Genomic DNA, 14,999 nt, shown 5'->3' with positions numbered 1-14,999 from the left:
AAAATATAGTTATAGCTAATTCTTATCTTTCTTGACTAATTTCACTTAGTTGGTATGGTATTCTTATTCTGTTATGATTTATAACTTATAAAAATACAGAATAATCTATTAAACGGTTCTTTACAATTTACTACACAAAAATATCACTACATACTACATACACGTTAAGTTATTTTAGCAAATATTCAAAAAAACGGCCATTGTTTTGAGTACATAAAATGCATCTTTTTAAAACTGAATTACAAGCTTTTCCCACAGAACGGTTGATAACGGCCGGTCGACATTAATAAATAAACTTCTCCCGTACCGTCTCTTCGGGTGCCTCTCTTAATTCATAAGTTCTTTTGTAACCCTTATTGTTAACCATACCGCCTAAAAAATCTAAAATGGATAGGTTCTAAAAATCGTAAGTAACATTCACCGGTCAACGTATTCTCGAAAATGTATGGCCAAGCAAAGTTGAACAAATAATCCTACACGCTTTTCTTCAATTGAAAAATTCATATTTACAATTTTTGTTTATTTTAATTTACAAAATTTGGATGTGACCGTTTCACATTTCTGAGAGCAACGACGATTGAACTTGTTCTCATGGCTAATTAAGTGAAATTTCTCCAAAAAAATCCTTTATGGGTATTTCGCCACTGCACTACAAGAAAATATACAAGATTGTTTAAAAATTATGAAAATTGGCTATAACTCAGTCATTTTCCGAAAGAAATATATATTATATAGCTTATATCGCTGAAAAGCTTAAAAAATGGCGCTTATGAAGTCATGACCAATTATAGTTCCGATTAAAAGAAACATATGTTTGGGTTATATGTCAAATATAAAAGGAAAAGGCTTTAGAAAAAAAAAAACTGAAGACACAATCTTATTAAGGATGTGATTATCTACAACTTTTATCTGAAAACTTTTTGTCTAAAATAGATAATGGGATTAGGGACAATTTTTAAAAAAGCCGAAATTTGTTTTTTTCAAAATATTCAGTAAGCCATGAACTTTTTCAAAAATCTGAAAGGCGCATGTTTATGACTCCACAAAACTGCAATTCTTTCTCTATTTAACCGACTCTCAATCTCCAGTAGTTTCTGACATACCAATAGAGAACATCGTAGGAAACTCACCTTGTAAATTATTTCTTTATTGTGATTTTTATTCGATATTGTTTTAGCATATAAAATTACCTCTTAGTATAGGCTTGATGCATTCTCTGCTAGTTCTGTCACCATCGGAGAATCCCATAAAAAAAGACTGATAAAAATACACCAGCTTAAATAGCAAGTACATGAAAAATTTGTTACATAATTATTTTAAAACTATTAGTAAATGCAATTTGTGAAAATTCTGAAAAAAATAAATAAAAAGGTAAATCTTTTTATATCTTTAGAAGGTCTAACGTGTATTATAATTGATTATTCAAGCAAAAAACTTTCTAGATGAGTAATAACACGCAGGCTTCAACTACGACAGCGAGCATAGTTTTATCACTTTTTACATCCCAGTTTTTCTAGTTGGCACATAACTGTGGCTATCTGGACTGTAATAACAATTTTTAAAGTTACCTAATTATAATTTTAGAACATGTTCATAAAACAATTAAGCCAGTAGTTGATTAAAAAGAAGTATACCATTAATATTGATCAAATTATATTTTATTCTCATAATTATATTTATGACAATTTCATATTTTGATAATGCACTTTGTTTATTCATTTTTATCGTTGAACTGCCCGAATCAATTTTTGTTTTTGATCAGATCGATGTGATAAAGCTGGGATTTTGTAAAATGTTGTTCCAGGAGAGTTAAATATTATGACAAAACCACGATTTCAATATTATTTTAATCTGATCAACATGATAGTGACGTGAAATATATACTGATAATTTCTGATTTCTGCCGTTGAAGCGCTGAGGTCGTTGTGCATTTGTTGAAATCAACTGAAATGCACCAAGCCTATGCATATTATGTAAAATACAGGGTGGGTCACTGAAAACTTACAATCGCTATAATTTTTAAACCAAAAAATATATCAAAAAAATAAGAAATACCGCTTCTATAATATCGAGGGGGAATACATATGACGTATTTTTTGAACCACCCCGACCTACCCCTAAGGCGGCACCACTACTCACTTGAAAATCTTAAATGGCAACACCCCACTTGTTGCGCCTTTTTGGAAAGCCCATGAAAAATGCTGATCATAAAGTTTTTAGGGTGAAATTGAAAAACTACCCCTTACACGAAAAATTTGGTGGACATTAATGAGAAAAGTGATTATTTCAGCATAAGTTACAAATTGGGATCCAGCTAAATGAGTTTTTTTTTCAAACTACCCTGACCCACCCCTAGGTGCCACCCCCTTACTTCTAACCTCAAGATAGCGATACTCCACTTGTGACACCTCTTTGGAAAGCGTATATAAAATGCTGAACGACTGTCATAAAAAAGAACGAAAAAAAATAGAGCCTAAAAATAAAACAAAAATGTCAAAACGTGTCAAAATCAATAGAATGAATTATTTTTGTATCCATGAACCATTGCGAGAAAAAAAAGCTGGTACAAAGAAATTTATTATAACTCTTAATGAAGATCTCATACACTTTCAGCAAGATGGAGCCCCTTCGCATTATTCTATTGTCACAAGGCGGTGGATGGATAAATATTATCCAAGGCAATGGATTGGCAGAAGGGGTCCAATGGAGTGGCCGCCAAGGTCACCTGATCTCACTCCTTTAGACTTTTCCTTGTGAGGCTTACACTAAATCCATAGTCTACAAGACAAAACCAGGTTCGTTGCAAGAATTGCGGCAGAGGAGAACTGAAGCATGTCGAAATATTCCGAGAGAAACTTTCCAAAAAGTGAGAGAAGAATTTGAAAATCGTTTGTATTTTTGTATGGAACAAAACGGCTGTCATTTTGAGCAATTATTAAAATAAATTATCATTTAAAATTTCTTTCAAATTGTCACACCTATATTTCTTGTCACTAACCGGTAATTAAGTTGAAGTCTGTATGACCATCTTTTAGCAATCTAGGGGTGGGCTGGGGTGGTTTGAAAAATACTTCATTTAGCTGGGTCCCAATTTGTAACTTATGCTGAAAAAATCACCTTTTTCATTAATGTCCACCTAATTGTTCGTGTAAGGGTAGTTTTTCAATTTCACCCTAAAAACTTTATGATCATCATTTAGCATTTTTCATGAGCTTTCCAAAAAGACGCCACAAGTGGGGTGTTGCCATTTAAGATTTTCAAGTGAGTAGGGGTGCCTCCTAAGGGGTAGGTCGGGGTGGTTCAAAAAATACGTCATATGTATTCCCCCTCGATATTATAGAAATGGTATTTTTTATTTTTTTGATATCTTTTTTGGTTTAAAAATTATAGCCATTGTAAGTTTTCAGTGGCCCACCCTGTATAAAAGACCACCTAATATACTATAAACGCTACCAGTGTATGTACCAGCGCGCTAAATCTGCATACAATCTAAGCGCTTGATAGGTGTTTCAGGTAGAATAAGTAAAGTCTCCGTGCAATGGTTACTGGCAAATAAATGGTTGCCTCTGTGGATAGCCAATACTGAGACCGGAAAGGATTACCGAATAATCGATTTTTTGATAGCCCAGGGTCTGGAACAGATGGAAGAGGCAGAAGGAGAGGACGCACTCTCCGCCACTGAAGATTGTCCTTCAAACGACCCTTCAGAACAACAGTCTAACTAGGTAATTATTGGAATGAAAGCAGGTTATATATATAAAACAATTTAAAATATTTTTCTACATAAAACTGGTCTAATTTTGACGTAGGTATTTTATTAGAAAATATGGTTGTGTTTTCCCAATATTTCTATCGCTGATGTGGTAGGTTATGTTCAAATAGAGGTTGTACCCTAAATAACTTTATCTTGAGGTCGGATTAATAGATTTATCTTGTGGTAGGCAGCTGTGCCAAAATAGTCACTGTGCAGACAAAGACATATTTGTCTGAAAATGTTTGTTGTTAAGCTAATTTTCTTGTTGCGTCTCTTAGATATTATCTCTTCACTTGCTTGTTTAGGTTTTAATGTCCAATCTAATTGCATATTTATCTGACACCAAGCACGTAGTTGATTTGTTAATATGCAATTGGTTTTTATAGTTGATATTATAAATTATTAAACACTTATAAATTTAGCTAAGTTTTACCAGATTTCTTATAGTATGTGATGAATATAGTATATTTTAGATATTTCTGAAATTGTGATGATAATTTTAGTCTTTTTATATTGATTTTATTCAGTGAAACAAAATGTTTTAAACAGAAAAAAAAACAAATTATGTATTACAATTTTGATGTGCATATGACAATAGCCATCCCAAAAAGTTCTGACCTAGAATCTTTCCTTATAATGTTACCACATTCAAACCATAAATTAATATGCACGCTCTATTTTTGTATATTTTTTGTTCTCAAATATAAATGTGATTTAGGACTTAGATTTTAATCGTACAAATTTTTTTTTAACTTAATATTGTGACTTCTTTACACACGAAAAAACACTCGATTTGTAGACTTAGATCTGTTACTTAGTCTTAAGTTTATTTATATATATTGAATTATATTTATCAAATAAAACCTTCTATGACGTTGCTAAGTGGTTTTATTTCAAGATATATAGAGTGGCTTTTTATGAGGTTATTCGTACTTTATAAATTTGTATTCTTATTTGCTAGCATTTTTTGGAAAAACGTGAACTACAACCTATGAATTAATTGGTGTAGCAAGTAAGGTATCTCGATAATACTTTTATATTTTATTAAACAATGTTACATTAGTAAGCAGTCTCAACGAGCATATCAAAATTTTCGATCAACTGATCGTATGCTGTTTGTGCCATTTGACCTAATTGACCTTCAGGTTGACTGACCGGTTCATTTGTTAATATTTCCACTGCCTGTTTAAGAATATCCACAGATTCTTTGAGTTTTTGCCTGAAGTCATCTTTGCTGATTGCGTCGTATTGGTACTGGTGTCTGGCGTGCATCATTATGGGTCCATGGAGTTCGTACAGTGTTATACCTTAAATCAAATTTGTCTGAGTAGAGTAGGTAATGTTAGAAGCTATTATTTGTACAATGATAATTATGTGAAATATATAGTGAATGATTCTAAATGATCTCAATTTCCACGTACGGTTCAAAATGGGGGTATACTGGCCAGTATAGGAAAACTTTATGCGCATAACTACCGAGTTACATTTCAGTGTGTGAGAATCTCCAGCAATCAGTATGGTTAAATCTGGGATGCCATGATGAATTTTCTCAACGTTGCCGATTTGCCCGAAGCGTTTAATATCTTTAGAAAATATTTACCATTTATTGCCAAATAAATAAAGTTCTAACAACAGTTACGTTATGAAACTTGAATCGCTACTTGTGAATACTTGGCATACGTGGTATACTTGTAACTAAACTTGTGTATGTAAAGAACTAAAAATATATTAAAATAACAGGTAATATCGAACAATTTTGCTTTTGTATTGTTATAAATTTGACAACATCGATTTTTTTTGCCCACATTTCTCTTGATGCTTCAGATCACATTAGAAGAGTTGATTGTTATGGTTTAATATACAAATTATAATATAATGATAATATAATAAATAGTGAATGTTGTGATCATCAATAGGTCAGTTCTTAGGTAACTCCTTCCATTTTTGTCGATTATATGTGTTTATCAATTTGTGAGCGAGATCCAACCAAGTATACAATGATAATATGGGTATCATCAGTTATTTTAGGTTTATTTTTGATTTTTTATAATGAAAAAATGACCGATTTGTTTGGTCTGGGTTGGGTTGCGATTTGTTACGAAAATATTTTGTATTATAAATATTTTACCTCTGATTCTTGATAATCCGGGTTCGATAACATCTAAAACTTCCAAAAGTTGGTAGCACAATTCCATTTTCCTTTCCAAAATTACATCTGGCAAATCTCCTAATGTATATCCTTCAGCCTTTCCATATAACTGGATAAGGGCACTTCTTAAAATAGTCATATAAGCATGTTTGGGATGAAGAACTGATCTGCTCGCAAAAAAAATGCTTTATGTGATATGTGACTGTATTTCACTGATATTTAAGTATAACAAAAATGAACAAAGTTGCGCTGACAATGTTTTTCTGTTAATGTTTCCTACAATCACAAAAAAAACATCAGTTTACTGGAAGTTTATATATATCATTATTTAAACTGATCAAAATGACTCCGGTTCAGAGACAATCGGTCACTGATGTTAAGCGACGTTGGTCGAGGTACTCGCTTGGTTGGATGGTGGTCTGAAAACTTCGTCGTGTTATAGTTGAAGGTAAAAATGCAAAACCTATTGAGACATTGCTTGCTTAAGCTGGTTAGAGGCCTGATGAGATCATGAGTAATAGGCGATTTACACACTCGTTAACTTGGTAATACGAATGTATAATCAACCTTTTTTACTTTGAAAAAAAAACGAACCAAACCCTTCTTCAAGTATCTGTGATTTTTTTAGGTAGTTTTAAATTGAATATATCATGGAATGTAATGGCCGAAAATCTACTTTTTATCAGAAAGTTTGTTAGCGAAACTTTGTTTGGGACTCTCTATAAAATAGTACTTACTTGTATTTCCTAAATATCGTTTCTCTTTGTTGAATACCCTCATGTCCGCCTACGTATTCTACCTGATCTATTTCATTCTGTATGGCAGCAAAAACTTTCCTCATAGCTCCTCCATGAGTCTTATAGTCGCAGTGAGTACAATTCCATTCGCATAAATCATCTTAAATTTTCCAAAATAATTTCTGAACATATTCTCAACCATATCTGAACTTACTTAAAGGATCCGAAGCCACGACTACACCGTTATCGCATCTTTGGCATTTTAAGCTGCTCATGTGCGTTCCTAATTCGGTTTTGTCCGAACATCTCGGGCAGGCACATTCAAAAAATTTACTTTCCCTTAGAAATTCTCTCCTGACGAGTGTGGGCCAGATGGAATATGTGTAGCTACTGTATAGCTCCCCACCTTTTGGAATGTGTATAGCTGCTCTGACTGTAACACTAAAATAATTGGCAGAAGAGAATAAGTCTTCCTCCTTCTCAAGTCTATTTAAAGCGTATTTTTTTATTTATAGTAAGTCATCTATTAAGCAATTGATCAATAAAGTTATTACAAAAATTAAGAGTATGTATATATGTATGCGTTTATGTATTGAAAATTTATTCGTGTTAAACATAGATTAAACAACAAAAATAATTTTTTATAGGTACTGCATATCTCGTATGATTGAAAAAAGTCGTTTAGTTCGCTTGGAAATTACGACCACCACACTACACTACTCAAGACATTAACCATAATATTTTACATATAAAATTACAGCGACCTTCATCCCCACGCCAACCCTGTCGCCGTTTTTTGTATAATCATATAATATATTAAATTGTTTAATGTTAGAAAATCCGTATTATTAACATACTGTACCCTAAATCCATAAATCTACGGATTAATCCGTAGTTCTGGCAACACTGTCTCCGGCAACCACTAACTGTCGATTGAAAGCAGAACTACGGTACAGTATTCTTTATCCGCTGCGCTGTAAACCACTATCAGCGAGCAGCGGCGCAGAGTTAAACCAAAAAACTAAATCTCGGGCAGGTTGACTAGCGGCGACGGTATTACCAGCTACATTTTGGACAGGTTTTGTGCCACAAAATTGCTCATAAGGTTGCGCATCTTATTTCTTTAATCAAAGATATTAATTTGTACGGTCTAGGTATACTTACACGCAATCTTTTAGATTTCCGTTTCCGTGACAGTCAACCGCATGGTGAATATTCGATACACAATTATGTGACATTAGAGCTAACTTAGGGAATAAACATCTAATCATGTAACAATTCGGTGTCCTTGCTTCAAATGCGTTTACCTCTAGTATTCCACACACCTAAAATGTTTTAGTTTTTAACAATAAAGAGAAGTTGATTAATCTTACTGTATGAATTAAATCTTCTGAGAATCTGTCTAGTTTACAAGGCCCCCTTAAATATTCTACAATGTTGTGTTGGTTAAATTCCCATATGGGTTTTGGTTTTCTTTGCTCATTGTGTGATTCCATGACTGATACTTCCTCTTCCCATCGTTTTTGATCACGTTCTTTCTCAAGCAGAACTCTAGAACCAAACAAATTGATAATGAACGACGATCTCTACTAAAAACACATTTTTTACCTTATAGGAGTAATACATTCATACTGAAGACAAACATCTGTAGGGTCTTCGACAGCTTGAAATTTTACTTTGGCATTCGAGAATACATCACATTCGTTGTCTTTATGTACGGATAAGACCTCGCATTGTGGTCCGCACACTGGCCACGAACATTTTGAACATAATGTGGCGCAGTCTACGGGATTGTGGCAACCCAAACAAACACATGCACTATCTAAAAATTGTAATTATCTGTTATATGAGTGATGAAATGATTGTAAAGTTTAGGTTTAGTGTTTGGGAAAACTATGATTTTTAGTTTATGTTAGAAGAAAACATGACATGACACATTGGAAGGAGATGGATAAAATTGTGAATAATTAACATAATTTTAATGAGATAAACTATAGTCTTGGACTGAGTTTGTCTTTACTGTTGAAATTTTATACGGCTTTACGACGTATATATGTTACGGTTAAAGTCCGATGTCCGGTTAATGTCGACATTAACATGTTAATGTTTGGGTTAGGTTATGCTTTTGGTTGTTTTGTTGTGTGTTATTCTCGAGATTAACCGGGTAATGTCGACATTTACCGGACATCGGACCTTAACCGTAACATATATATTAATTGAGCTCTCATGAGGAATTATAAAATTTTCTGAATTACTAGAAATGAATATTTCTTTGCTTTGGCAAAAAATGAATTGTTGGTTTGCAAGTGTGATTTATTCTTGGTCCCTAGTGGAAGATTAAATGGCATAATATAAATGCGTCATAATATATTTAATAAACGCATCAACATGTCATAAAGGTAGTTATAAGTTATTTTTATTTCTGCTGTGCTTTGCAACCACGTTCTATATCACATTGCTTGCAAACCACGTTCTATATCTAAGTTGTTTGGAGTTTAATTCAGGTATCCATATCAACTATTTAGTGTATAGAATCTTCATAAAAATTAGTTTTTTTTTCTGTAAGACCTTATTGATTCTACTTTGAAATTTTTTATCTGATTGATTTTTTCTTTTCTGACTTTTAAAATAACATTATAAGATTTTTTCTTAAAATATTTGTATATGAAAATGTAAATGTCTTATCTGTCATCGATACATATTATGGTATGCATGTATGTATGTATTATACCGTATGATCGAAAAAAAACGGCGTCCAGTTGGCTGGGAAATGAACATCGATGACATTTCCCATATAAAATTTACATATAAAATGACAGCGATCTTCATTCCATAGCCATCGCTGACGCCGTTTTTTCTCGATCATACGGTATATACATATTATACATATACTATTATGTAATAAAATTATATAAGGATTATTGCCACTTAACTGCTGATATAGAACTTTAATTCTACGCTGTGTTTGTCATAATGTGGATCAACCTTCTCTCACTACCGGTTTCGGAGCCCTACTCCATCATCAGGGGAGTTTGGGCAGATCCGCAAAATGACAGCCACAGCTCAGAGATAGTTAATTCCGACATGTCGGAAAGTGTCGGTTAGATATTAAGTCCCGAACGGGAGATAGCGGCCTGCGTGCAATGGTAGTACTTTCGTACCACCGAGGCGCAACTATCGATAGTAAAAAGATGGTAAAAGGCTTTTTTTCAGGCAAGCCAAATTATAAAATAGAAAACAAATTTCTTGCTGTATAGGTATATAATAAAATTGTATAAGGATTCTTGCCACTTAACTCCTGATATAGAAATTTAATTCTACGCTGTGTTTGTCATAATGTGGATCAACCTGCTCTCACTACCGGTTTCGGAGCCCTACTCCATCATCAACCAATCATCTGTCCAAACTCACCTGATGATGGAGTAGGGCTCCGAAACCGGTAGTGAGAGCAGGTTGATCCACATTGTGACAAACACAGCGTAGAATTAAATTTCTATATCAGCAGTTAAGTGGCAAGAATCCTTATATAATTTTATTATATACCTATACCTACTGCAAGAAATTTGTTTTCTATTTTATATTATTATGGGTACCTTCGACACTAAGGGTTTATCACAGTTATTACTGGATCTTATGACCGCCAAGTCTAGGCTATTTACCACTATTTACAGCTATTCTTGCTTGTATCGAGTACGTCAGTTTTAGGTAGTTTCTAGCAGTGAAGAGTTTAAAATAAAAATACTAGTGCATCTCATGTCATAAAGGTAGTCTCAATATAACACCAAAGCACTTACTTACTTTGAACACTGGATGTACATTTCGCTAACCATATACTGGTAGCAAGATCGGCAGATCATTAAAACATTTTCATTTTGGTGAATGATGACTATACATCGAACACTTATATAAACGTGCCTTCAGTGTTCAAATGAAATGTTTTTTTCTTGAACTAGTGTTTTATTTTGCTGTTGAAACGCCGAATGTTCCAACTTCAACTGTGATAGTAAAGAGAGTATATGCGCAGCAGGTGATGACAGGAATTCTCGAAAATATGCAGAGATATCCAGCTAGAAAGCATTCTACAAACTGTGACTGCTGGGGAATGATTCTCGATGATAATTTTGGTGAGGTCAATCCCTAGACATTTATTTACTAAAGATTGACATAGAACTTGTCAAAAAATAACACTAATAATTATAGAAAGGTTAAAAAAATGATGGAACGTTTCCAGGAATCCCCAGCCGTCTTTGACGCCGTTTTCTTTGGATGTATGGTATATATTTAGTAGAATATCTGTTCAATCAAGCTAACACATGACAAATCTTAAGACTGGCTCTACTAACAGGGCATGTATTTATAGTTGATGGGGTTAACAGATGAAACTACAGATTCCCGATTAAATCAATTAGAATAATAAATGGCAGAACATACTTCTATGTGATTGTGATAGTCTGCGATGGCAAATGTGCGGTTCCTTGTATTAGGCGATAATAAGCTATAGGAAAAGGACTACATGGAAAGTTCAGCGAAAAGGATAAAATTAGAGAATGCCTATCTAAAGATCAGAGAACTATAATAGATTTGAAAAGGTTGCATTGGTGTAGATCAAAAGCCACCTCATAAAATCTACTCTAGTCTATCTGTTATTTAGCTGCTACATTGCTTTACTGGAAATATCCCAAACATACGTACCTGATTTCGGTCCATACGCAAAGGGAGCTTCTTTAAATATCACATCGCCGGGCTTTAAGTCTTGGCTAGCCACTGAATACCGTCCTACAGTGTTGTTTGTCTCAATTTTAAACAAATCCTACCGGTAAAACGCCAATGATATTCATATAAAAACATTCTTAAACCATCTCTCATATGTTACTTACTTGCTCACTCATTTTAGTTCCTTGTAGCACGTATTTTATCAATGAATATCTAATTGGATTTTGCTAATTCCTGTTCTACAGATCAATGAATATATAGTTCGGCCTATTTATCTAGATCGGTCTAGAAAACGAGTTTGTTTTTCAAACACTGGACCTGTTATTGCGTTGGGTATTTATTTTAAATATAGATCCTGGATAAAAATAGGATGCGGGCATTGAATATGCCCGTATGCTTTTTCCTGAGTGAAAAGCGGTGTTGTAGGAGTAGGATATTAATCATTTAATTTAATTGACTTGTCGTGGACTTCTTTTGTTTTGCAGTCAATTCGTCCTTTAATGATAAGTGTTAGTTATGGTTAACAATAATGGAATACGTAAATTAAAAGATGAATGAATATATTGTCTTTTTGAACATGAATTTTGACTTTTAGTTATAATCTTTACTGAAAAAAAATGGCGTCAGGGTTGGCTTGGAAGTGAAGAATGTTGCCATTATACCGGGTGCGTCTCGAAAGTGGCTCACCCCTATAACTTTTTTATTTTTTCAAATAAAAAACGAGATTTGGTACTGGATGGTCATTGTTACTAGATGACATAAATTAAGATTGATTGACGTATTCAAATGTTTTTGGTCACTTCCTGTTTCACCGGAAATGACTACAACTTTTGATTTTTAAATGGTACCTTAGGTATTTTTTTTTTTACTTTATTCGATAGAAAATGACATTCTGAATAGAATGACATATCATATATCAACTTTTGACATTTTCGTTTGATAAAAAAATCGTATTCTATCGAATATTCTTTAATAAAAAATCGTATTCGAAAATCTAGAGTGCCATGACTATGTTAAAAACACTAATTCAAGGAGCCTTGGAAAAATAGATTTGATCTTCTTTGTTTTTTGTGTTGTCTTGTACTGGCCAGTTAAAAAATGCCCAAATCGTATTTTTAATCATATCTCATTTTTTTCAAATGGAACGAGGGTGGCTCATTAGCATATTTGGAAAAAGCGTTTTTTATGAATAATTTGATACCACACATTTGGTATTTCGAGTTAAATTTTCGTTACGAACCGCAAGTTATAATTTCAAATAAACCATATGCGAAAATGTCAAAAGTTGATATATGATATGTCATTCTACTCAGAGTGTTATTTTCTATCGAATAAAGCAAAAATATACAGAGGGTGCCATTTAAAAATCAAAAGTTGTGGTCATTTCCGGCTAAACAGGAAGTGACCGAAAACAATTGAATACGTCAATCAATCCTAATTTATGTCATATATTAACATACTAATTCTCATTTTTTTAACTGAAAAAATAAAAGAGTTATAGGGGGTGAGCCACTTTTGAGACGTACCCGGTATATTATGTAAAATTATACATGGCGGATTTTATAAATTTATCATTCCAAGCCAACGTTTTTTGGGTAGATATAATAAATTAAGGTATTCTTTATCACACATTTACGGTGTTAATTCCCTAAAAGAAAGATATAATAAATATTAAAGATAAATTACTGATGTAATGCTAATATTTTTTGGCTTCAAGCAAGTCACAGTGATTGTCTCTGGAAAAAAGGACGGAAACAGGACATTTAAAGATGGGGGATTCAAACTGGAGTAACTCTACTTAAGAAAGCAAACAACACTTATAAGAACTTTATGTTTTGAAGAGAAGCAAAATGTTTTATTTGCCATCAAATATGCACGGCAATAGATACAGAAGAATATTGGAGAAACTAAACGTCCTCTAAATGTACGACTTAGGACTTAGCGAGCACAAAAAAACATGTACAAAAAGGTGAAACAATGAAGTCAGGTATTGCGGACCACGTTTAGTCAAAACAGCCCAATATAAAGTTGTCGGAAGCTCGGATTGTCGACAGGGAACCTCATTGGAAAAAGCATAAATTTAAATAAGCCGTTTTTATAGCAAGCAATAATAACATTTTTAGCAATCCTAATATGGCAACAAAACAATTTTGAATGATACTTCAAACAATTTTTTCAATCCGACAAAGGATTTTTTTATATTATCTTAATCATAATTAGTCATTATATTTAGACCGTCCATATTTCCTAGGTATTATTTATTATTAGTTTAAGATGTAGTTTAAAAATATATCCCGAAAATAAAGTGTGTAATGACCGCGTTAACCTTTAGATCCAATAACTACTTAATGTCAAGGATTAAAGTCAACGTTACACGCATATAAATTAATATGAACAGTAAAAAACTGAGGTATTTATTAAAACTAAAGATTAAAAATCTGTCATTGTTTTTTATTATGCATCCTAAGACCAAATAGTCTAAGTCTCTCTTTAAGAAATCATACAAACGAAAGAGCATACTAAGACACTCATCTCATTTAAAAATATATTATTATTTATGAAATATAATATCTTTTTGAACTGAAATTGTCTTTAATTTTGAAATTTTACAGAACGTTTCGGTCAAATGTATCACTCACTGATCAATATCAAGTGTGAATTGATATAGACAATAGATAACACACTTGATATTGGTTAATGATAAAAACGTTCTATGACACCTTTACATTTTACATAATATATCATTGCTTTCAACTAGGAAGGTATTGTTACATATGTTTTTCATATGCTATTATTTTTCATAAAGACAAAGACCATCATCGAGATCAGACCAGCCCCGTTATCAAAATTAACACACAACTCTATGCACACACTGCTACACGAAGCACAAGACAGAGAATTATGGAGACATACTATAATATATAGCGCCTGGTATACAGACAGACTGGTGACACTACCACTGCATTCCTTTTGTAGGAATAAAGCCAGAAGACAGTTACAATATTAACCTAACTAGGTCTAGACGAAATGTTCTTAGGGATTTATTAAATACCAATAGCCTCTCCCCTTTTAGCTTTCTCTAGGGCTCGAAACAATAAAACTTTACAAAAATTAATTCTTCTAGCAAAAAGAGTTACAAATTGAAATATAAACAAAGCAAAACTGTCGCGATAAGACAGACCTTCGTTCCGAAATCCCTATAGAAAGTCTGGAGAACTGTAACTTTCTATTTCGCTGTCCGGGTCCACGAAGGAGAAAAGTTAAAACAGTAAAACTTTTCGTCGTTCATAAATATTTTCAATTTATTCCTCTAAATTAGACGCTTAGAATGCTAATTAGTTCGCCATTCTTTCTCAACAACCCCGAGCTTTTATTGTTGTTCCCCCGCCGAGATTGTCTTTTACGTTTATTAAGGTAAAGTTTAATTGCCAAATGAGCCAAAAAATAGCGAGAATTTCGTTGCTCGCAACGGACCCTAATGTTTGACAAAGGCGATTTCCGGAAAAATGCAAATGGAAAAACGGAACAGGTTTGAAATTGCCAGGGATTTTGTAATTGCGGATAATCAGTTTTAATGAAAAATCCGAACAAAAAAAATAGAAGAAACGAATATTATGAAACATTTTGAGTGATCTTATAATAATCA

General features: G+C 33.0%; 1 protein-coding gene across 1 annotated transcript; it reads right to left on the bottom strand.

The window, feature by feature from the left end:
* Positions 1 to 4,626: 4,626 nt before the first annotated feature.
* LOC115878806 (SET domain-containing protein SmydA-8-like) lies at positions 4,627 to 11,679 on the bottom strand. The gene is made up of 9 exons (XM_030895410.1): positions 11,518 to 11,679; positions 11,333 to 11,450; positions 8,249 to 8,462; positions 8,014 to 8,191; positions 7,805 to 7,965; positions 6,855 to 7,081; positions 6,641 to 6,800; positions 5,883 to 6,070; positions 4,627 to 5,061 (listed from the first exon to the last, which is right to left on the bottom strand). The coding sequence occupies exons 1-9, from the start codon at positions 11,527 to 11,529 to the stop codon at positions 4,814 to 4,816; spliced, it is 1,506 nt and encodes a 501-aa protein (XP_030751270.1). The 5' UTR covers positions 11,530 to 11,679; the 3' UTR covers positions 4,627 to 4,813.
* Positions 11,680 to 14,999: the final 3,320 nt, after the last annotated feature.

The sequence above is a fragment of the Sitophilus oryzae genome, unplaced genomic scaffold (genome assembly GCF_002938485.1).
Source record: "Sitophilus oryzae breed Bouriz unplaced genomic scaffold, Soryzae_2.0 scaffold_1532_pilon_pilon, whole genome shotgun sequence".
Taxonomy (NCBI): Eukaryota; Metazoa; Arthropoda; class Insecta; order Coleoptera; family Curculionidae; genus Sitophilus; species Sitophilus oryzae.
The sequence above is the reverse complement of the archived record's forward strand: the minus strand, read 5'-3'. Positions and strand labels throughout refer to the sequence as shown.